The 24,304-nt window shown below is 41.8% G+C and overlaps 1 protein-coding gene across 9 annotated transcripts in view; it reads left to right on the top strand.

Annotated features, from left to right (window-relative positions):
- Window positions 1-24,304, top strand: part of SEMA5B (semaphorin 5B) — a 353,564-nt gene that overhangs the window by 233,444 nt on the left and 95,816 nt on the right. For all 9 annotated transcript variants that reach the window (XM_083734995.1, XM_083734993.1, XM_083734992.1 and 6 more), the window contains 2 exons: window positions 16,219-16,281; window positions 22,569-22,667. In XM_083734995.1, the coding sequence (XP_083591121.1) occupies window positions 16,219-16,281; window positions 22,569-22,667 (162 nt within the window). The remainder of the gene's footprint in view (window positions 1-16,218; window positions 16,282-22,568; window positions 22,668-24,304) is intronic.

Here is a 24,304-nt window from a genome sequence, read left to right as displayed (position 1 = left end):
AAGTTTATGTCTAAAGTCAATGGATAAAACAAACACCATTGGATGTACTGCTGGATAAGTGTCCAAAGGTTCTTCTATTTGTCTAAAAGCCAACAAATTTGTAAAAAGAAAGAATTAAAACCTCTCAAACTTGTGCCTAGAAATCATGGCACAAACGAAAGTGTGAGTGAGCCCTTTGCATCTTGTAAGAAGCTAACAGCCATACTTTCATTTATGCTGCCTACTTCCCCCCACTCACAGTTTTAAAGCATTTAATTTTAGCTTCTGTTCAGCCTTTGCAGTTTTCCCTGGACAATGTAATCATGCCTTTTTGTGCTGGTAACCATTTAAACTGACATGTGTTCTACAGCTTCTTTCAGATGAACGGCTAATACAGGAGGGATTATTGCAGTAGCACAGCCCAAAGCTACATGACAAAGTCACTGACATGGGCTGAATGGCTTAGCTGATCTTGTAGCAAAGTTGGAGCTGGTAGACAAATAGGAAGCCCAGTTCATTAATCACTCGTCTGGGACATTGATTTCAAGTCCGCAAGTGAGGATACAAACTGCCTTGAATCTTTTTATACCCTGGTGAAGCTTTTGGTTCAAAGAGACTTCCATCCCTCCAAGCTGGAAAGAACATTAAAGGGCCAGGTGTTAAGGGAACAAAAAGGAATTCAGGTCCCAACTTGGATAGCTGTAAATACTGTAAATGTACTTTGAAGTAACTACCTTACTTTGCAAGCATTCATTCAAAACAGTATGTGGAGGCTATCTCCAGGCTGACCCAGGGAGTATTGAATATTGCATAATTAACTTGTAACATTTAGCAGTCTACCCGTTATTCACAGATGGTGTACTGAAGCAGGCAACTCCAAAAGTTGTACTCTTTAATTTGGTACATCAACCAAGGATCCTATAGACTTAACAGTTTTATTATTTAAAAGGTTTTTGTGGGCTAAACCCCACTTACATCTGAAGCATGAAACATTATTCTCAGATGTCATGGGTGAAAGGGGGAGAAAAGAAGCAAATTGTTGGGTTTAATGTCGTGAAAATGCACAATGCAGCATTTGCTGATAACGCCATAATTTTAGCATTGTTGAGGTAGCTCAACATTATTATTATTATTATTATTATTATTATTATTATTATTATTATTATGCTTACATGCCAGAACTGATTCTAAGTGGTTTACAAGTATAAAATCAATTATACAATCCATACATAATTAAAATCCATTGGAAAAGATTTTCATCAAAGCATTAAAACATCAATATTTAAAACTTAAAGCACAAAACAAACCAGTTAAAAAACATCCTGAAAAGTTCTAATTTTGCATTTTCAAACTGAAATATTTTCCTTTGCAGGAGATCTGAAATTTTTAGGTCAGTAACAGAGCGTCTTGGGCAATTCTAATGTTTCCCCTGATCTGAATGTTCTCCATTCTAATGTCAAATTTCTGCCCATTGAGTCTTGTGCAGAGAGACTGACCTATTTGTCTAATGTACAAGGCAAAGGGCACTGATAAGATGACTGTGTTATACCAAATACGGCTGTTGTGAATGCTCACATCTTGCATATGTTTAAACTGCAATTGAATTGTCTCAGGCTGTATATATTTTTTTTGTATTTAATGACATTTTGAATATATTGTACTCCAATTGGGAGGAAGTGGAGATCTGTGGGGTTTTGCAGACAAGGCTATATTTTAATCTACACAACCAAAGAAAACTGTATGCCACACTTACCCTGTTCATGCACTGCTAGATAGCACTGTGTACTCCTCCTCCGAGCCACTGCGCTGCACCATACACACCTCTAGCCAGTCACGTACAGTGGTACCTCGGGTTACATACGCTTCAGGTCACAGACTCCTCTAACCCAGAAATAATACCTCGGGTTAAGAACTTTGCTTCAGGATGAGAACAGAAATCGGGCTTCGGCGGCGCGGCAACAGCAGGAGGCCCCATTAGCTAAAGTGCTGCTTCAGGTTAAGAACAGTTTCAGGTTAAGAACGGACCTCTAGAACGAATTAAATACTTAATCTGAGGTATCACTGTATATAGGTACAGTTCCTGCTACCCACTGAAACTCCCTGCTAGCACCTACAAGGCAAGGAAGAGGGTGGAGAACCATGGTCCCATTAAAACTAGCAGGGTCGTGGTCTTCCTGTCAGCATGCAAGAACTGCTCACCAATTATTAAAATGTCAAGAGGGAGAATCACAAGAGATCAGTTTTCAAATACTGAGGTTACTTTAAGGTTCACTGCGGTTCTGAAAGACAGAGATTGTTGCCTCCTCCCCAACAGCATTGATATTTTATGTTGTGCCCTGGAGTTTGTTTGTTTGTTTGTTTTTAGAAAATGCATTTCCAATATTTCCTTTTTCCAAAAGGTTCATTGTGACAACCAGGTATAATTGAGGGTCAGGACTCACTCTGTATATAATAGCCTGGTGGTTTTCTGGAGGTTGCAGATATTTATATAGAATATATTGCTGGGTGGGGAATTGGGAGGCTGTTCACAAGAATTGTTTTTATTTTTTAAAGCAATGCTTGTACACAGTATGTGTGCGGTTGGGTGTTTGGGGAATGCCAGAGGTGTTCTGGGAGCAGTGTGGGGAGAGCAGAACACCATGGGAAGGATGGTAAAGAAATTATTTCTAGGTATATCAACACATAAGAAATGAAAAGGTCTGGTATTATATGTGAAATTATATGTTGGCATAGATACATAATTATAAGGAAAACCTGGTGTTCGGTGTGATAATACTGTGCTAAGCACTAGCGGTCAACATTTTTACTTGGCTGGAATAGTTCAATCACTGCCTCTTGTGTTGATGGATTGGGTGGTGTACACACATTCAGTTTCTCAAGAAACCTTGTCTCTTAAGTCAGGCTGCTATGGGCAGCAAAAAGACAAACAAAATAACATAAATGCAGTGGGTGGGGGGTGGGGAAGAGCACTGGAACTTTGTGTGGGTTGCCCATCCCTTGTGGGAAACATATGGCTTGATTTCAGAGTATTGTGAAATGGTGGGCACATTTTTATCCTGTTTAGAATTAAAAATGCATTATAGCATTGACACGTAAGTGCAATCTATTAAATAGAAACACCCACCCACCTACCTCATAACAGCAGCAAAAAGCTTGGGCAGAAAACTCTCATGGTTTCTCCTTCCCACTCCATTTTATTATCAGAAACCTGTGAGGTAGGTTAGGCTGAGAGAGAGTGTGTGTGATTGGTCCAAGGTCACCCAGTGAGCATCATGGCTGTGTAGATGGCAGAACCTGTGTGTCCCCAGCCCTAGACTGACAGTTTGCACTGCCATTTTTCAGTTTACTCCACTCTGCATTGACAGTGTAGAAAACACTAACATGAAACATTTTACCGGATGGAATAATGTTTGCTGTTCTGCAAACACAGCCAACATCTCTGCAATTCAAAGCCGAAGTATCATGTGTAATCCACGTCACTGGATTCAGGGGAACTTTGCAAACCCAAAGAATCAGGCAATAAGGAAATACTTTCAATGTGTTGATGAAACTAGAATTTGCAAATATATGGTTGTGTTTGCAGAGGATCAAAGAGAGAGAACGCCAGTCAAATGCCTCTGTTGAATACAGCTATGCTTGATGGTTGAGAGGTAACTGATTTATGAGGTGCCAGATTGGTTTGAACTAGTAGTTGGCAGAATGGTAAAGAGATTATAATATCTGTGGACACTTGCATTGAGGCCAGTTGAAACAGCTAGGAACTTTTTGAGAACGTATTGAAATTCTGTTAGTCTAATGAAAATTTGCTCTGTGGAAACTATTGAGGAAGCTCCTCAGGGATATCCTGTAGGTCTAATAATCAGAAAGAAGTATGATGCCCGTTTACGTAAATGGGAAGAGACATATCAGACTTGTAAGGATGGGCTACCTTCTATAACTGTGTTTTCCTTCTTTTTTCTGTAAAAAACTAACTTCAATTATGTGATTTTCCCTATTATAAAAAGTGTTTTATGATTCTTTATGTATTTATTTATGAAAGCTTATATACTGTCTTCCATACCAATCCCAAGGCAGTTAGAAGACAATCCAATAAAAACGATTTAAATCCAATAAAAACACTTTACAATAAATACAAATTACAGTGATAACAAGATTCAGTCACTAGATCAGTTATCAAAGCCTCAAGTGGTGAATCAAGTTTCTCAAGGCAAATTGTGAATAAGAACCTAAGGACTGGGATCAGAATTGCTGGATCAGACCAAAAGTCTATTCTGTTCTAGGGTTTTTTTTTTGCTTCCAATGACGACCATTTTGATGGAACATCATATTACTGTGGTTTTATGTCTGTGAAATGCAATAGTTGTTTTTTTTAAATGTTCAAAATATAATTGGCTACTGAGAGAAGTGTTGTGATATGAAGCATGATATCAAAGAACCATTGAGACTCTTACGAAGGAAAGGCTTTTAAGGGAGAAAGGTAAACACCCTGTATTTCTTGGATACAGGTCAGAAAGTCAAAGAGCCTGAAAGGATTGCAGACAAATGGTTGCTCTGGATGCTGCTAGCTGGATAATTAAGGATCTCATAGCACAGAGGGGTTTGGGGAGATGCATCTCACCACTCAATGTAGGTGCAAAGTATCTGTCCCAAAGATGCTGCCTTTTGGCCAGGCTCTAATAGTCCTTTCCCCATGGTGATTGGGAGCAGGTGCTCAAACCCCCACCTTCCTCACTGCTTTGTTATCTTATCCACAAGCCTGTCAGCACATGGTCAGAAAAGATGTCAGCTCTACTGTACTGGTGGTCTTATACATGATGGTACTGATGTTTTTCCGGGTGGAAGCCATGCAGGCTTGTTGGGAGGGAGATTTGATATTTGGCTTTCTGAAAGGTGTCAATATCTTTGTTTTTCAATAGCAAGTGTTTTTGCATAGGATATTCAGGCAGCTGCCAAATATCCATTTCCAAAATGGAGCTAATGTCACCTTGCCTTTAGCTTCGTTCCTGGTAGCAGAGTGTTCTTTTATAAGCTAAACATTAATTCCTCACTCCCACCATATTACATCGAGAACGTGTCAGACTGGAATACTTGGAGGAAAGAAAAGGTGCAATGTTGGAGAAATGTAAAGGCAATTTATATAAGTTTATACTCTGCATTTGTTTATTTCTCCAGCCTTTGGCCTTCCATGATGCTTTAGTGTAGTTCTTTTGAAGGGGAGACAGGTGGCTGTGGGAAATGAAGGGCAGAGCTCAGAAGGAAGCAAATTGGAAGAGAAATGGCAGTATGGCAAAAGAGCAGAGGGAGAGAAGACCAAAGGAGTTGGCAAAGAAATTCTTCTTTTTTAAAAAAAAGTAACCTTGGTGTTAGAGCTTTATTTGCAGAAGCAGCAAGTGAAATCTTCACTGACAAGGAGGGTTGCACAGATGGCTGTAGCATCAGGTGCTAATGCCTAACAGTGAAGAGGAAGAGAGTGAAACAAGACAAGCTGTAGGGATAGAGAAAGCAGTCAGTATAAAGGCATCTCTTCCCAGGGCTTCTGTGTGTGTGTGTGTGTGTGTGTGTGTGTGTGTGTGTGTGAGAGAGAGAGAGAGAGAGAGAGAGAGAGAGAGAGAGAGAAAGAGAATAATGTTAATGGAAGCTTTGGGGGGGAATTTGGGGTGTTTGCAAAAGGCAGGTTTTCCTTTTATCCAGATAACTGGTGAATGGATATCTTGTAAAGGGAGATTTTCCCTTAAAATTGAAGCATCTCATTTTATTTTACTTTTTACTAAAGTACAGTGGAACGTCTGGTTAGGTGCTTAATTCGTTCCGGAGGTCCTTTCTTAACCTGAAACTGTTCTTAACCTGAGGTACCACTTTAGCTAATGGGGCTTTCCGCTGCCGCTGTACTATTTCTGTTCTCATCTTGAAGCAAAGTTCTTAACCCGAGGTACTATTTATGGGTTAGCTGAGTCTGTAACCTGAAGCATATGTAACCCGAGGTACCACTGTGTCATATAGGCTGTCAGCTTCCAAAGTAACCCATTCTCTCTCTCTCTCTCTCTGCCTCCTCTGCCTTCTAATTTCTAACCATTTTTATGTATTAAATAAATATTGGAGGCTGTATTTTATTGTCGTTCAGTGGTGGACCCCCTACCCTGAAGTTTTCCAAGCAAGCTACTCCTAGGGTCATGCTTTACTAGAGCTATGTGCAGTTTGTTGGAAAGGAAGACGTAAGGAAGGGAAGATCCTCTGTCACTCCAGGTCTCCAGGGTGCAATAGCTGTCATATTACTCCACCTCCTGCCCTACCTCTTATGTGCATAACTCAGTGGAGGAGGATGTAGCTGGCAGCCAATATTCAGGATTTCCTACATCAAAAAAGTGTCTAAATCAGGGGTAGTCAACCTTTTTATACCTACCGCCCACTAATGCATCTTTCTTGATGGTAAAATTTCCTTACCACCCACCCGTGCTCGATGGAAGGAGGATTCAGCTTGTGCCGTAGAAACCCCTACCGCTCACCTAGAATCCTGAAATGCCCACTAGTGGGCGGTAGGGACTGGGTTGACAACCCCTGGTCTAAGTAATGTACCCTGGTAGGCTTTTGGGATGAGGTTATTTTGCGTGTGTGCATTTGCTGCGGATTGAAGGAAAAGTGGAGGTCATGACTTAAGCAGTCACCCACAGGACTGTTCCTAAATGCATAGAATATATTTTATAAGTCCCGCCACTGTATTTGGCTCAGCATTTTACAGGAAACATATGGAAACATCTATCCATCCAATTTCTTAATGGAAAACTGAAGAGAACAGTCTAGTTCTGAACCTGGCTGCAGACGAGGAGCAGCTTGTGTGGAAACACATATTTAATGTAAGCAAGAATTATAGCAGATGGGTGGTTTTGTAATTAAAGAATTCAGGAATTGAAGCTAGGTCTTCATTTTCCAGATTAAGTCAGAAACACATCTTGTTTTCTTATAGCTTCTTCCCTCTCCCTCCCCCCCCACCTTTTCTTCTTAATATTGGTCAAAATCAATTCATCTAGCAAAATGAAGCCCAACAGGAGTTGTCTAGATGCTTATTCTGGCTGGCACAAACACAGAGCTGAATTAATTGTGAACTGCTGTTGAACTTGGTAGAAGCAGATGTAATCCAAGGTTTGTATCGGTGGCAGCGATACAAATGAATGCAGATAGTGTGATGCAAGTGGTTTATGCTCTGCTTATTTGCTACTAGGTAGCGCCATCTGAGTGTAAACCTGATCCCAGAGAGTCCCTTTTCTACTTGTAATTCTATAAGTATTCATAGATGAGGAATACTACCAAATGGGACATGTTATCTTGCTTTGGAGCATATTATGAACTAAGCCTTTCCTTGACTTCCCCTTCACTTTATTGATGTTCCTTTCTGCCATTTTCTCCGTTTCCATTATTTACCAGAAACTTCCCTTAAGAGTTTCCCTTTAATTCATGTCAATTTCTTATCTGTACAAAGTACAAATCTGTCATTTAGCTAAAGAGCCTCTGGGTTCTCTTTAGCCTCCGGGTTCTCACCCAGAGTCCAAACAAATTATCAGCCCACCCACAAAAGTCTCACGAGAAGAGTTATTAGACACAATGGTCTTTCACTCTAGGTTTGCTTTTTATGGGCAGACCCAAGGTGGATGGTACTTCCTTAGGCAACCCATAACTGTGTCCCATGCAGCTGCACTCTCTAAATCCAGTTCCAGATGCAGCAGATTTTTTGAGTTTCCCAGAGGGAAAGGTGCCCCCCTCCACTCACAGTTCTTTCTTTACCCTCTTTCGTCTCCTCTTCTTCCTCCAGCTATGAATGGTATATGCATGTGGCCATATATATATATAGAGAGAGGGGGGGGGGTTGGGCTGTGTATGTGAAGAACCAAACAAATAAACAAAAAGAATCTATTGTGAGCCTGTTTGCAGGAGGGGCACCTTGGAGGCCCTACGATCCATGGGTCTTGTGGGGAACAGGCCCAAATGGGAGCCCCAGTTACGGACAAGATAGTCAAAAGTTCAGGAACTTCAGCTTTACAGTGGTACCTCGGGCTACAGATGCTTCAGGTTACAGACTCCGCTAACCCAGAAATATTACCTCAGGTTAAGAACTTTGCTTCAGGATGAGAACAGAAATCGTGCAGCAGTGGCGCGGCAGCGGTGGGAGGCCCCATTAGCTAAAGTGGTGCTTCAGGTTAAGAACAGTTTCAGATTAATAACGGATCTCCGGAATGAATTAAGTTCTTAACCTGAAGTACCACTGTATTGAGTTTAGGTCCTTGATACCGATACAGGTCACTATTCTCCCAGTCCTTTCCCCCAGGCAAGACTAGAATCAGGTATGCCAAGGGATCAGGCTAGTTCTTCCTCAGGAATCTTCAGCCCTGTGTCTTATCCATTAATATCAGCTGTAGCCTTCAGGAATTCAGTCTAGTACCAGTAAGCTTCGTTTTTTCAGTAGGCTAGTTGGTGTCCATGACATTTGAATCAAGGACTCTGTCTCTACTCTTATATCTATATAAAGGCTATCTTTAATGACAACTTGTTTAAAACACCAGATAAGGCGAAGTGACCCAAAATACTATTGACATTATGACAAAAAGAGGCTATAAAAAATATTCTGACAAAGGCTGAGGCAGCCACATCATTTATCCATCAGTGATGGATAAGTCTGAAGTTGATCCAAAGCTTGGTGACTGACAGTGACCATATGAGTCATGAATTACTACTTAAAATCAAGATTTTGAAGCATATTTCCCCATAAAAATACTAATTTAATAAATTGTAGCTAAAGTATACACATTGTAATATCTGAGGATGGTTTGTACTACCTTTGCCTCTGTGGACTTCCACAGAGTGTGGTTTTTAGTTGTAAAACTTGGGCTTTAAAATGGTTGTATTTTTCTTAAAGGTGGGTGTTGGGAGGCACAGAATCGGGGCCAAATGTGGACCTTCAGACAGCTCTGTCTGGGCCTGGCCATCCCCCGCTCCCCCCATTGCACCTGCACTGGTCCCACTCCAGACCATTATTGAGTGCTGCTGTCTGGCTGGAAAGTGTCCTTGAACTGTGATAGTGATCTATTCTTTTCCTGGATGGAGGATGGAAAGGAGTGTGTAGAAATCTTTATGTGTGGCCTACTGTACAAAGACTTGCCGATCAGAAGGTCGGCTGTTCGAATCCCCACAACGGGGTGAGCTCCCATTGCTCGGTCCCTGCTCCTGCCAACCTAGCAGTTCGAAAGCACGTCAAAGTGCAAGTAGATAAATAGGTACCACTCTGGCGGGAAGGTAAACAGCGTTTCTGTGCGCTGCTCTGGTTCGCCAGAAGTGGCTTAGTCATGCTGGCCACATGACCTGGAAGCTGTACGCCGGCTCCCTCGGCCAATAAAGCGAGATGAGCGTCGCAACCCCAGAGTCGGTCACGACTGGACCTAATGGTCAGGGGTCCTTTTACTTTACTGTACAAAGATAAGAATCACATTCACTACTATACCCACTTTTGCCTCAAGCCCCATCCACTACTGGTATGCCCCCACCATCCGGAAAGTTCTCCTTGAGCAAATGCAGCCTCCCCATGGGGCAATGCAGTCGTTGGGTCAAACCCCCCCCCCCCGCCGCTTAAAGGTCCTCCTGTATAGGAGGGTTAGAAGTTCAGTGGTTGAATGTTTAAGGTGATGTTTTGTTCAGGAAGTTCTGCACTAAAGGGCCAAAGTTTCAGCCTAGGAAACTGGCAGTGTGTGTGTGTGTGTGTGTGTGTGTGTGTGTGTGTGTAAGTATAGCTTGCAGTATACTTTCCTGATTGGCTGGAAGAGTAAGGGGGGGGGGGAGAAATGAAAATGAATTTGATATAAATTAAGCTAGAAAATTGGGCAGGTCAGATAGTTGAGAGTCAGATCCTTGAAGAGATGCAGACAGAAGGAACTAGAAGAAGGGACCATGAAGGGCTCAGAAGCTGAAGTGAGGGATGCAAATTGATAAGTATTGACTCAGTTAGAAAAATTGTGTTGAACTGGTGTAGGTGGAAGCATTTATCTGCTTGTTTACTCAAACTGTACAATGGATTGATCTTGTAAAATCGTTTTCTCAGACTGTTTATCTTATTGCCTTACTAAAACTTTATGTAAAAGCGTAATTTGTCTTGGAAAAAGTTGTTCTGAGGCCTTGTTATTTACTCCATGCCTAAGTGCTTTAGCCAGTATAGGGAGTGTGTTGGGCCAGCTAATGTACAGGAAGTTATAGGGGCTGTTTAGTGAGTGTAGCCTGAGGAAAATGAAATATATTCGTTTGGTAGCAGTGCTGAAGTTAAGAAGAAAGAAGGGTTGGCTTGTCTGGTTTGCTTGCCTGCCTTCCCACTCATAGTGAGGGCTATGGCTGCAGCCCACACAGTCCTCCAATGCCTGCTGTCACAAGCAGCAAAAAGACAGCAGTGGCTAGGGCGAGGTAGCACCATCCAGTGAAGAGTTGTTGTTGTTGTTGTTTAGTTGTTTACTCGTCTCCGACTCTTCATGACCCCATGGACCAGAGCACTCCAGGCCCGCCTGTCTTCCACTGCCTCCTGCAGTTTGGTCAAACTCATGCTGGTAGCTTCGAGAACACTGTCCAACCATCTCGTCCTCTGTCATCCCCTTCTCCTTGTGCCCTCAATCTTTCCCAACATCAGGGTCTTTTCCAGGGAGTCTTCTCTTCTCATGAGGTGGCCAAAGTATTGGAGCCTCAGCTTTACGATCTGTCCTTCCAGTGAGCACTCAGGGCTGATTTCCTTCAGAATGGATACGTTTGATCTTCTTGCAGTCCATGGGACTCTCAAGAGTCTCCTCCAGCACCATAATTCAAAAGCACCAATTCTTCGGCGATGAGGCTTATTTATGGTCCAGCTCTCACTTCCATACATCACTACTGGGTAAACATTAGCTTTAACTATAAGGACCTTTGTTGGCAAGGTGATGTCTCTGCTTTTTAAGATGCTGTCTAGGTTTGTCATTGCTTTTCTCCCAAGAAGCAGGCGTCTTTTAATTTTGTGACTGCTGTCACTATCTGCAGTCATCATGGAGCCCAAGAAAGTAAAATCTCTCACTGCCTCCATTTCTTCCCCTTCTATTTGCCAGGAGGTGATGGGACCAGTGGCCATGATCTTCGTTTTTTTGATGTTGAGCTTCAGACCATATTTTGCGCTCTCGTCTTTCACCCTCATTAAAAGGTTCTTTAATTCCTCCTCACTTTCTGCCATAAAGATTGTGTCATTTGCATATCTGAGGTTGTTGATATTTCTTCTGGCAATCTTAATTCTGGTTAGGGATTCATCCAGCCCAGCCTTTCGCATGATGAATTCTGCATATAAGTTAAATAAGCAGGGAGACAATATACAGCCTTGACGTACTCCTTTCCCAATGTTGAACCAATCAGTTGTTCCATATCCAGTTCTAACTGTATCTTCTTGTCCCACAGAGATTTCTCAGGAGACAGATGAGGTGATCAGGCACTCCCATTTCTTTAAGAATTTGCCGTAGTTTGCTGTGGTCGACAAAGTCAAAGGCTTTTGCATAGTCAATGAAGCAGAAGTAGATGCTTTTTCTGGAACTCTCTAGCTTTCTCCATAATCCTGCGCATGTTTGCATCACAATTGTCTGTTTTGTTTTAAATATATTGCCAGCTGCCTTGAGAACTTTGGCTAATAGGCTAGCGATAAATATTTCAAAGAAATATTTGCATTCAGTTGTCACATATATTGTGTTTTTCCTTTCATTGCTTCTTGCCGCAGTACTGAGCTAGCAGAGCAGTTGAAAATGGTTGTTGTGGGTGAGAGAGGGAAGAGGGTTTATCCCATGTGGAAGATCCAACAAATACCTGGGCACCAGCAGAGTGGAAGGTAGGGTGGAATTCCACTCCTCCATTTTCACCTCCTTTTTAGGGCTGATGTTTTCTTTTCTGGGGAAAAAATATCAGGACTGATGGGAGGGGATCTGTCACTGTATGGTGATCCACCCCCCAGAACACCCCCTTTTCACAGGTACCACCCCAAGAGGACTGGTGTTGTAGTGGCAAGGGTGCTCGATTTTGCATTTTCTTGCATTCCGGCATTTAAAGTACACTGACTGTATGTAACTTTGCCATTTAATTTTTCTATGTTCTTGGATGTATTTCATCAGCCTTCTCCTGGAACATCAGTACTCCTTTATTAAGATCACTCTGTCTCTTTGGTCTTATCTGTTGTACTTGAGACTCTGTACATAAAAGGAATGTCATAGTTCCTGTTCATGAGGTTTTCAATTTACCATGCAGTTGGCATTATATAAGCAAACATTAAGTGATAGTGGTGCTAATAGTGTCGTCACATTTTATAAAATGATTTCTGCTGACATAAAAGGCTGGTTGAAGCGTATCTTTTAAGCTAAGATTCTTGAGGGGACCTAACGGGAACTTTCTGTGCATCGAAAGGGTTGGGAAATGAGGTTGTCAAAAGCTTTATTACACAATTGTGATGTAAAGGTTCACTAGATCTGCAGGAGCCCATAAAGAAGTACAGCAGTGTCAAGCTGTCTTCTTGGAGGAACATAAAGAAAGATACTAAAACTGGGAGAGGAAAGATGGCAGCCAAAGGAGAACAGTTAATGAAGGGAGATTAATGTTTTTCATGAAGGAAATGTAGATAGGTGGTGACTTTTGAAGGAAAGGGAGGAAGTTTGAGTGCCATACTAGTACATTGTGGAAAAAGAGATCTGAGGAATTGTGTCAGTGTGTGTTAGATCATTATTAGGGGCAAGATTCATCAGGCTGTTTTGCCAGCAGCATTAATTTTCCTCTGGAGTACCAGGGTTTCTTAGTCTTTGTCCGTTTCCCTCTCAACATACCCCAGGCATATTCAGAGGCCTAGTAAAACATAGCTTGCCCTTCCTTTCTGCTTAATTGCCCCCTTGACTATAATTAAAGTTGAATTGACTAATGGAGCAGTCACCAGCAACATGTTCCCATAATTTTCTCTGTTGTCAATGGTTTCTATTATCAACAGATCTCGCTGTGCTGCTTGCTAAGGTTAGATGAATTTAAGGATAGTGTTGCTCTCACACAGCCATGGGAATGCCATTCTTTGATATAAACTGAGGTGTTTGTATGTATACTTATATATTCTACAGAGTCCACTAACTTCCATCAGTACAGTTCCCAGAGAGGCCAGAGTATTTACCTTCTGAGTTGTATTGGTTGCTGAAAGTAAAAACAATAACATAAAATCTTGTTTCATTTTGTCCTGTCAAGTGTTGTCAAGCTAAACTCGGCTAGTAATGGAGAATGCATCTGGGTGTTTCTGAAATGGGAAGAGAAGCCATCTCATGTCTGGAGGTTGTTAGAGTGGGTTTTGTTTTTACTTTTAGCTTGTCAAAAATTGATGTGAGGTTAGAAAACATTGCATCTTTCTGGCAACAGATATGACTATGTGAAAAACTTTAGTATTTAATCTTCTTTCTGCTTTAGTTGTATGTATGGGGGTGGAATATGGTGAGGTGGAACATGAGATGGATTTTTGTCCTGTTTTTAAGTTTAGGGAAATTTTATTTCCAGAATGAAATGATTGGGTGTGCTCAAACAAAACACTAAGCTATGGTGTAACATCATGAGACTGGGCCTAGGTTCTGCTTTCATTAAAAAAGAAAGAAAGGGGGGGGGGGGCATGAGAATGTGTTTTCTAAAACACAGGTCCAAACCCTAAACTGTTATTAGATGCGGCCAATGGCCTAGTTTGTGCTAATGGAAGATAATAATATTTCAGGGGAGAATGGCTTATTAGGTTCACAGCGCAGTTTAGGTGGCTTTTCAAAATAAAATTGTTTAGGTGTGCCTGTTTGTTCACTGTAATTACGTTGTGCTTTCAGTGTAAATTCTTACAGAATAGCGAAGTCCTTTAAGTCAATGGGACTTCATTATTTTGGTTATTCAAACTCCTTATTTATGAAATGTCATTATGACATACTGTACACAGAGTATTAACAGAGTTAACTTGGTATAAACTCTCATTTTGCTTAACTTTACATAAAATCTCATTTTGCATAATTTGCACCCAAAGCTCAATATAAAAGAAGAAAAGAAACAGAAAACATCAAACCAGAAAATAATACCTCTAATTAATATTCCCATTTTTCCTCATAGTATCATGTTTAATGGAAAGAGTAAACTGTCATAAAAATTAAGATTTACAGCCAGACAAAATGGAAGTTAAGTAATATGACTACCACAGTCTAACACTCCCAAAGTCAACATTTGCCCTGCAAAGTCTGTTCCTAATCTTTGTCTCACTTGTGCTGTCACATATGCCTGCACCCACATGCCACCCACCTTCAGACAACCTTATCTACTCCCCATTCCTGCAGCTTGAGCCTCTCTTATGGCCTGCTTCTTAAATCAATCCTCAATTAGCTATAAACTCCACAAATTATAAATGGAGACAAACATGCGCAAAGGAGGCTTATAAGAAACATTCATTTATTTTTTCCCTAGTTTAAAATGGCGGGATGCTAGGGTCAATTCCATAATGTGAAGCAGCAGACAATTCTCCCCAGCACACTTTGAGATTATTCTTCAGTTCAGCGTTGTATTATTAGTTCAAATGAAAAGGTGGTTACTTAACCAATTCTTGGCTTAGGTACAGCTCCCCTGATTCTAGACTGATGCTCAATCATAGTAAGAACAAGCTTATACCCTGTATGTTGGGTTTCTCTGCAGTTCTTTATTATTTTCAAGGTAAATATGTAAATAAGAGCAGGAGGTGACTATCTCTGCTGTGCTATGATGGCTGGATTCAAATCTTCTTAGCCATTAACTTCATTGGATGTCATTCATTATGGCACTTTTTCTCAGCCTAAGCTACCATATGGAGATTTGTTTGCTTTTGTTCCAGATGGGATGATCCCCTTATATACCATCCTGGGCTGTCTGGGAGGGAAATAGGATACAAATTCAATAAGTGAAGTAGTTTGGGTCATAATGACATTTAAAATAAGTCGCCCTGTAAAATTGGAACTGGAAAGGTAACAGAGGAGAGAAAAGCCTAATGAGAGCTTCAGACTGTAATGTTAAGGAGAGTAGAGTAAGGTGTAAGTGATCTCCTAAAGAGTAGTGACTGATATGGTGATTCTCTGTAATGATCTCAGCCACCCACTGAACTTTTCATGCTTCTCCATGTCATGTGCTGTCCACTGTGTTGGGTAAAGTATGTGTTTGTTTTCTATAAACTGGTTCAAATTGTTGGAGAGTGTTAGCCAGCCACAGCTCCACACTTACTTATAAGTGGCCAGTTCTAGGACTCAGCCACAGCTACTTTGGTCATAACTGAATGTGAGCCCAGAACTAAACTGGAGGTATATATTTGTCTGAGGGACAAAACAAATGAGATGTAGGAGGGAGCCTTAATCCAGGATCTCACACATTTTTAAATAAAAATTAGTAGTGGCTGGGGAACTCTGTGGGGTTTAATCCTTTCCCTGTGAACTGTTTTCCTGTTTGAAACTATACAAAACAACAGCAACAACCCACTACCAGCTTTTGTTTGTTTGTTTTGGTTTTTTGCCCCATGGAAGATACCTAGAAGTACTAGGTGGGTACTTGAAAGTTTTTCACTGAAGACAAAGAGGAACTTTGGGGATGGTTGATTTTGCTCAGGGAGGTCATACAGGGAGAAGGGACTAAATTCCCCTCCTCAATTCCTGCATCTGTTATTAACTTCAAATACAAACATGGAAGACCTTGATCGTGGATTTCTTAGCTCTAGGCTTGGCCCTGGGCACCCAAAACCACTGAAGTCAAAGGCAAAGCACACACAACGCTATGATAAATGCAGCATGACTGATGGAAATGTGTTGAGATTTCAGAACATTCTCCATTCTTGGGATTTTCATATAAATGAAGTCCTTTGGAAAAGTTTGAGCTAAAGTTTGAGCTAGTTAAGGCTGAATTATAAAGTGTTGTTGCATTTATATGAACATGTAGAAACCATTCTTTCCGATGTTCGTATGATTTATGCCTCGGCCCCTAGAGGGTTTATCTCCTTTATTGATTGCTTCTTCTTTGCACTCTGTAAGATGCAACTCTGTGTGATGCAAAAAAGAGAATCTACCACAATGTCTGCTGCTGCAAATTGGCCAGTGTAGCTCACTTTTAGATATTCCCCTGTGTCTTCAAATGAGGGCTGGCCCCAAAAAACAAAACAATAGTGTGCATGGTACCGTTATATAACTTTTCTCTGTTTTGGTTCCCCAGGCGACAGAATGGGGTTCAGACGAAGATACCAGGAGATCATGTCAGAGTAAAGGAAAAACTGAGGTATGTTCACCACCTACCTCCCCCTGCATACAGCCATAGTTAACTGATTTTAATACCACTTGGGAATGTACACAACAAAACATCTGATGTCAGAAGTCTGATATGATGCTACCATAATATATGTGAAATACGCACTGTATTTTTCGCCCTATAGGACGCACTTTTCCCCCTCCAAAAATGAAGGGGAAATCTGTGTGCATCCTATGGGGCGAATGCAGGCTTTCGCTGAAGCGTGGAGAGCGAGGGGTTGGTGCGCACCGACCCCTCTCGCTGTCCACGCTTCAGGAAGCTATCAGCAAGCCTGGGGAGCCCACGGGAGCCTGCTGCCCGGAGCGCGGGGCGCACCGAAGCAGAGCGCTCTGCGCTTCAGGCAGACATCTGCAGCCTGCTGCACGGAGCGCGGGGTGTGCTGAAGCAGAGCGCCCCGCGCTTCGGGCAGATATCCGCAGCCTAGGGAGCCCTGCGGGAGTTCCCGCAAGGCTCCCTAGGCTGCGGATAGCAGATATCCGTGGCTGGGGGGGGGGGGAATAACATTTTCCCCTTTATTTCCCCCCAAAAAAACTAGGTGCGTCCTATGGGCCGGTGCGTCCTATAGGGCAAAAAATACGGTATATATAAAACACTGATCGTTCCTTATGACACACAGTACATTTATTCAATGAGAATTTAAGATTGTTTACTTCTGGAGGTGGTGCAATTTGTTGCAGGCCATGGAACAGAATGGTGTCAGGCTAGGAGTGTGGTTTACTGCAGAATAGATGATGCTAAAGCCAGAATATCTTACAGTGTTCAGCATCAGATGTCTGGAGCTCAGCAATGTCAGCCTTCTTTGTTTTTAGTGAAGAAGAGCACATTTCTGTATCTAAAGCTGTGTCCATGCTCCTGCTCACTCTGCGTCCATTGTACTTCCACCACTGGTTTGGGAGCACTGCTCACACAATGTCAGCCATGATCCCTATCTATCCAGCCAAATCTTATGAAATACTATGTTTTGATGCATTTTCCCCATCCAATCCGGCTTAGATCTGAGTTGAGTAAAAGAGTGTGTTAACTGCATTTTTACCTGGTAATGGGAACACAGTCTGAGATGCTTAAGTGTCAACCTACAGGCATTATCCACCCAATATCTTCTCCTGCTTGGTCCTACCAAGATCTTCTAGCTCAAAGGTTGCATGGTGACTTGGGTCCTATTCCAACTATGCTACCAACAGTTACTAGGTCCTAATTAGAAATGTGTTAAGGGGATTCACATAATCGCCTAGCTGACCTGGGCAGTTTTGTATAGGAATTTTATTGGTAGCCTGGGCCCAAGCCATACAGGGATTTATAGGTCATAACCTGCACTTTGAAGTATGGCCAGAAGCAAACCAATAGCCAGTGAAACTTCCTGTCATGAGCCCCAGTCAGCTGTCTGAGTGCAGCATTTTGGGCCATCTGAAGCTTCTGAACACTTTTCAAAGGCAGCCCTATGTGGGGCGTGTTACAGTAGTCCAGCCAGGATGTAACTAATGCATGCATAGCCCTTTTGAAGTGCATCCTTTGCTTTAAGCTCTCTTGTGCAACACTCCACTAACCCTACCTGTCCTAGTCCTTTTCCAGACTGGCGCCTGCCACCTTCCATGTGTTTAGATAGCCTTTCCAATGCTGAATTTAGTGTTATCCTGCTGAGTCCCTTTCCTACTGATTTAGATAGTCCCAGCCCTGGTTATGCAAGTGAGCCTCTGCATGTTTGCTTTGTCTTAGTTACACATGGAGATTTCATTTGTTTTCTTGGCTTGGGAAGGTTCCCCAGGACATAGCTTGACAAAAAAATTGCCCTAGACAGAAAGGACAATGCCGTACCTTTTCCAAATGGTTGAGCTTATTTCCTTCATTCTTTCCCTGCGGAATGCGGTACAAGTCCTCTCTGTCTTCCGTAAAAATGGTTTGTAAGTCTTGGCAATAAAGAATCTTGCAGACATTAAAAACAAACAAGAGACAGAAAATCATTAGTAAATCCTGTTTGGTATCTTCTGCACGCCAGGAGAAGACAGCTTGGCTGGGATGCTGGGCAAAACTGATTAATGAAATTGTTTGTCTAAAGAAATAAATATAAATATCTGAGAGCGTGTTAATAACAGTGTTTTGCAGCCTGCAAGGTGTTCAAAGAAAATTAGGACAGACGGCAGCAAACACATTACAATCGTCTCCCTACAGTCCCAAATGAAATTTCTTTGAAAAGGCAGGCTGGAGCAGAGCTTTCTTTTTTTCTTTTTCTTTTTCTTTTTCTTTTTCTTTTTCTTTTTCTTTTTCTTTTTCTTTTTCTTTTTCTTTTTCTTTTCCTTTTCCTTTTCCTTTTCCTTTTCCTTTTCCTTTTTTCTTTTCCTTCCACCCCAGTCACCAGACTTCCAAATACAGTCTGTAACCAGGTTGCTTTCTTATGATGCTATTGGAAAACCATGGACTCTAGCTGTCTGGTAACAAAATGCTTGTTGCAGAAAGCCCATTGGAAATAATTTCCTGGCATGTTAGGAGGTGGACTGCCTTTGTATGTTTCAGGTCCTGTTTTCCCAGTTGGCTTTTATGCAGTCGCAGGGGATCTTTCTTTCTCCTGCCATGCATTTCCTGCTGGGTTTTTTTGTATCTTTGGTCCCATATGAGCAGCTAACGCAAATGCTGCCTGCACTGGATTGTCGGCCAAAAACCTCAGGTTAAGGGGTCATAATTCGTTGCCATTTCTCTAGGATATATTTTGCCATGAGCTATTGAGAGATTTTAAAAACATTTGTTTTGTGATAATGGTGAAGCTAATAAATGAAAGAAGCGTACAGACCAAGGATGCAAAATTTGTGCTTCTCTAGATGTTGCTGAACTTCAAGTTCCATCAGTTCTAGCCAGCCTAGCCCAATGGTGATGGGAGTTGAGGTAGATGGATTGTGGGCTTCATATGGTCTCTTTTGAAATAGCTTCCTGTGCTCCTGTGAACCAAGTTTCCTTTTTATATTAAGCACAGTTATTAGTTGAAATATACATCTGTAGGACAAGAAAGAGACATTTTGTAAATGTTAATTAAGTATATATAGGAATTTATTTAATAGTTTACTAAATGCACCCCATTAAGTTCTAGGGGGTTCATTTAAATAATGGGTAGGCAAACTAAGGCCCGGGGGCCGGATCAAGCCCAATCACTTTCTAAATCTGGCCCGCTGACGGTCCGGGAATCAGCATGTTTTTACATGAGTAGAATGTGTCCTTTTATTTAAAATGCATCTCTGGGTTATTTGTGGGGCATAGAAATTCGTTCCTTTTTTACCCTTCAAAATATAGTTCTGCCCACCACAAGGTCTGAGAGGCAGTGGACCGGCCCCCTGCTGAAAAAGTTTTTTGACTGATTTAAATGTAAGAATCTTGAGGTGCAAAAATCAGATTTTAGGCTCTAGAAACCTTGAAGCTATGGTTTGACTCAAAATAAGTTTTTGAACAGATCCCTTTCCTTACTGCTTAGTTTCGGGATGTGTTGTGCTTTTCTTTGGTGAAGTGGACCAAGCAAAGTCATCATAAATCCTGCTTCTGCATGTGTAATTCAGCCAAAAATGCTTCTTCTGAGCTTTTTGCCTGAAGGAAACCTGCAAAGACTGAAAATATTTGACAATACCAGATTTAAAAGTGATAGTAGGTGTGTAAATGAAACTTTACCTTTGCTGTTGACTTATATGCAGGCAGATTTGCCTTTGAATCAGGTGTCAGATAACAATTTAACTGGATTTCATGTGCAAGCATCTGACCGCCAGCGCATTCTGCACTTATGCCTTAGATTCCTGCCATGTATAGAGGCAGGCCACATGATTCAAATGCGATATGGGTTGCCCAGCATGGGTAAATGTATTTTCTACAGCAAACAGTGCTGTTAATGCAGAATAAGCTGGTAGACTGAGGTGGTAAAATTATACATTGTGACATTTCAGAATACAGGTGGAGGTGAACTGTGGTTTTATTATTGCTTACCTCTGTATAAAAAGCTCTCTGTAGGTAGTATACAAACACATCAGGGAAAGGGGCCATGCTAAACCTTTTTTGGCCGAGTTGATAAGTTTACTCTCTTACAATGTAGCTGGGGGAGAGCCAGAAGGGTGAGATCACAGAATTCAGCTCAGAGCCTTTGTTTCTTAAGGCTCCATCTGATAGGCCAATGTACAATAACCCACAGTTTATCTATTTCTGGAAGATTATGAGCTGAATCACCACAGCTGAAGTATTGCTTCCAGGCTGAGAGGTATTTCAAATCTGATCCCTGTGTATCTGATCAAGACATAATGGAATTGAAAAGTGAGGCATGTGAAGCATCTCCAAGGAACATTGCGGTCTTGACATGCTCATTCTGAATGCTCCCTCGGCCAGCTCTGGTGGTTCAGATCCCGCTATCTGCACAATAGAGTCTCTCAGTATCCTTGATAAAATACATCCCCAAACACCAAGCACGTATGGTACCTTGTACATAAGCAACGCGATGATGCCATTTGTTATGGATAGCCTTTCAATGAGTTGGTTTCCATATCACAAATGAAAGAGTGGGCTCTTTCTTTCCCACCAAGGTGGAGTGCTTTTGCCTTCCTGATATGCAGAAACAACATCTCCCAGGAAATGTTTGCCACCAGGCAGGCTTGTGACATGGGATATACAAATGAAGTTTTTGCTCAAGAGGAAAGAGGCTGGTTCTTAAGCTGTAGGCTATGCTTAGTGACCAATTTATAATAATTTTGTCCAAGCTGCAGTACATCAGAGAATGATTTTTAAAAATTAGAACTGTAACCCAAAATACTGTAGCCTCTTAAGGGAGGTGGCCCTTTCCTGACCACTGGTCCTGCTAACTAGGGATGATGGTAGTTGTAGTCCCAAAACAGCTGGAGGGCCAAGTTTGGCCATTACTTCTCTAGGGGAAGGAGGAAAAGGCATAGTTTTTTTTTCAAGCTATCTAACTCTTATGTATTGGGGAGAGTAATATCCACACCAAAGTCACTGTATGGCTCTATTGCTGCTTATGGGCTGGATGGGAAGCAGTGCTCCTCTCTTGCCTTTTATGTAGGCAATGGGAGCAGCCCTACTTATAATTTAACAAATGTCATCCCATTCTGTGGTGGACCAAGCATCACCATAGTTTTGTGTCCATGCTGCTTGAATTTAGCTGATATATTAAGTTCCAGTTTCCAGGTGGTGAAAGCGACAACCAGACAAAGGTATTGATTGTTATGAACAAAATATACTGAATATTTTTTTTCCAGGTGATTGAGTCATATGTTGTCTCCCACCCTAGTTTGCCAATAATCTAATTATGTTTTATAGAATATATTACACATGGATTGTTAGTTTTATGAAGGTTCATTTTCCAGATTGCTTAGTGCTGAATTATAACAAAACGCTTCAGCAAAGACTTCTTGTATTATGTTTACATTCACTGCAACCTCTTTCCAATTTTAATCCTTTAAAAGAAGATTTGACAAATTCATGGAGGAAAGGCTATTGATGGCTGCAAACCATCATGGCCATATTCTGCCTTCACTATTGGAAGCAGTGTGCCTCTGAAAACTAGGTGCTGGGAAGGACAGGTGAGGAAAGTGCCATTGCACCGTGGTCCTACTTGTTGGCTTTACATAGGCATCTGGTTGGCTACTGTGAGAAGAGGATGAGCTTTTTGCCTGATCATCAGGGCTCCATTTATTTTGTTATGGTCTTAACTCAACCCCGCTACTCATTGTACAACTTCATCGTCAAATGGTTGATTATCATAGCCTTGTTAGGTAAGCTTTTTAAATCCTTACCAAAAATAGTTGTCAGTAACTGTAGTTCCACACCTGCTTTGTGCTCCTTGTACCTTTGAGATTATAAGACTTTTGAAAGGGCTGTGCTTTCCATTAAAGCAGATGCTTAAAGTTTTGGCTATCTTCTGCTTTTTGGTAGTCACTACCAGCATAAGGCTTGACTAAGGGAAGTCACATACATGACACTAGGCGCATCATTCTTGAATATAATGTCCCCTGATCACATTAAGAGCAGATTTATGAACATAGGGACTTGGTGTTTTAATTTCAACAATTATAGGTGCCAAGGTCAGTCTCTCTGGAAATTATCCTCTGTGAAGCTTAGTTATATCAGTGAAATGGACTTGACATGTGCTCAGAGACACACTAGTCTTTATTTCCAAGCATGACAACAGAAACAGAGTCTGGACTAAGCCCTGGGGAATGTCCACTCATATTAAGCACAGGCTGTTACTCTTTCTTGGAAATGTGTTTTTCTGCTTTTCGTTTCAGGAGGAATGTCAGAACTATGTTCGTGTTCTGATTGTTTATGGAAAGAAAGTTTTCACTTGTGGTACCAATGCTTTCTCACCAGTGTGTTCCAGCAGACAGGTAAGTTGTGCCTCTTCTCTTTAAGGATGAATCAGAGAGCAGGATGAAAAAGAATGACTGTAGGTTGTCAGATGCTGATGGTGGTTGCTTGTGAGTAACCAGGCAGGACTCCGACCTGTCTTTTACAGGTTTTATTGTGCAAACTATTTACAGTGCAGATCTACAAAGTTCATGTCCATCTTAGTCACTTGCAGAATCCGGGAGTGGTCCCTTCCGGTTTCTCCCCCAACATAAGAACTTCAGCACCCCAAGCTTCCTCCCCCCCCTTGCGTTTCACCTCTCTGTGCAAGCTGGGCGACGGAAGTGGCATGTGTCCCTCCTGGCCAGCCTGGTGAGGTGAGGCGCTGGGACTCTCAGCAGCATCCTCAAGCCCTTTCCTTGCTTGGCTGGCCCCTTCCCTCTCTTCTCCACTGGAGGTGTGGCTTTCCCCACCGCTGGAAGTGGAACTGCTCCTCAGGAGTTTCGGAGGCTCTCTGTATCCCAACGGCCCCCCTGCCTCCCTCCCCTGTTCCGATGGCAGTCCCCTGACAGTAGGTAAATGAGATGGGAAATGTAAAGGCCTCAGTTTTACTTCCCTGTGTAGCATCACTGGGTTATGTTTACCTGCGCCTCTAGTGGACAAAGGAAGGAGTAGCTTTTACAGGAAATAGGCTGCTGGTCCCTCTTCAGTTGTTTGTTCCTTCCTCACCAAAACATGTTACATTCTCCTTTGGCTCCTCTTACTCTTTCATTGTGGCTTAGGAATTTTATTCTTCTTGATAATATCCCTAAGTAATATTCTGAGGTGGTGGGGTGGGGTGGGACTAAAGTGGGGCGGGGGACTCCTAAAACAGCCAAGTGAGAAGTGAGTATACACAGTCAGGTTTGAAAGGTGACTTACTCTTGGCTGGGAAGGTGGAGGGAAGGAAGAACCAAGTGAAAGGAATAGAATGAGGTATGATGGAGGAGAGTGTGGCTGACTGTTAACAGGAGCATTCCCTGCTGCAGCATTTTGTTGCAGCTTCCACTTGTTCTAAATGAATTCTGATAGATGTGTTCTGATAAATGATCTTCTGATACGAGAGAAGAGGAGGAGAAATAACAAGATATGTTGGGGACATTATACATTATGGTAGGTTGAGGTTATCACTGAGCAGTAAAGTTTCTGCAGTGATGAAAAGATTTATAATAGGTCAGATAAATACACTATTTAACCTGCATCTCTGGGTTCTGAGTCGCAGCTATTACTTAAGCATCTTGTGCAGAAATACTATCAAGCTCATAGACTGAGTTTTTTTGGTTGAAGAGCCTGTTGTTGGTTACTAAACCATAGCTCTTTTTTAAGTGTTTGCAGGCACAATACATTTATGGTAGGACTGAAGGTGATGCAATCAAATGACTTTGTTCTGAGGTGACAGTGCCACTTTTGCACCTATCAATTTATACACAAAAGGTGACAGCCTTCAGGATGGAAGAAAGTGGTTTCCTATTTTCAGCTCTTTTCCATTTGCTCCAGTCATGTGCATTTCTCTCTTCTGCACTGAAAGGCCAGTTAACATTTTAAGATGGAAGCAGATGGCATGAAGATCACATAGCATTGCACTGTGTTTATGAGCCTGCTAGTCACCATAGCAAATGGCAAAATGGAAGGCTGGTCA

The sequence above is a fragment of the Podarcis gaigeae genome (genome assembly GCF_964106915.1).
Source record: "Podarcis gaigeae genome assembly, chromosome: 1".
Lineage (NCBI taxonomy): Eukaryota > Metazoa > Chordata > Lepidosauria > Squamata > Lacertidae > Podarcis > Podarcis gaigeae.
This window is presented reverse-complemented; position numbering and strand designations above follow the sequence as displayed.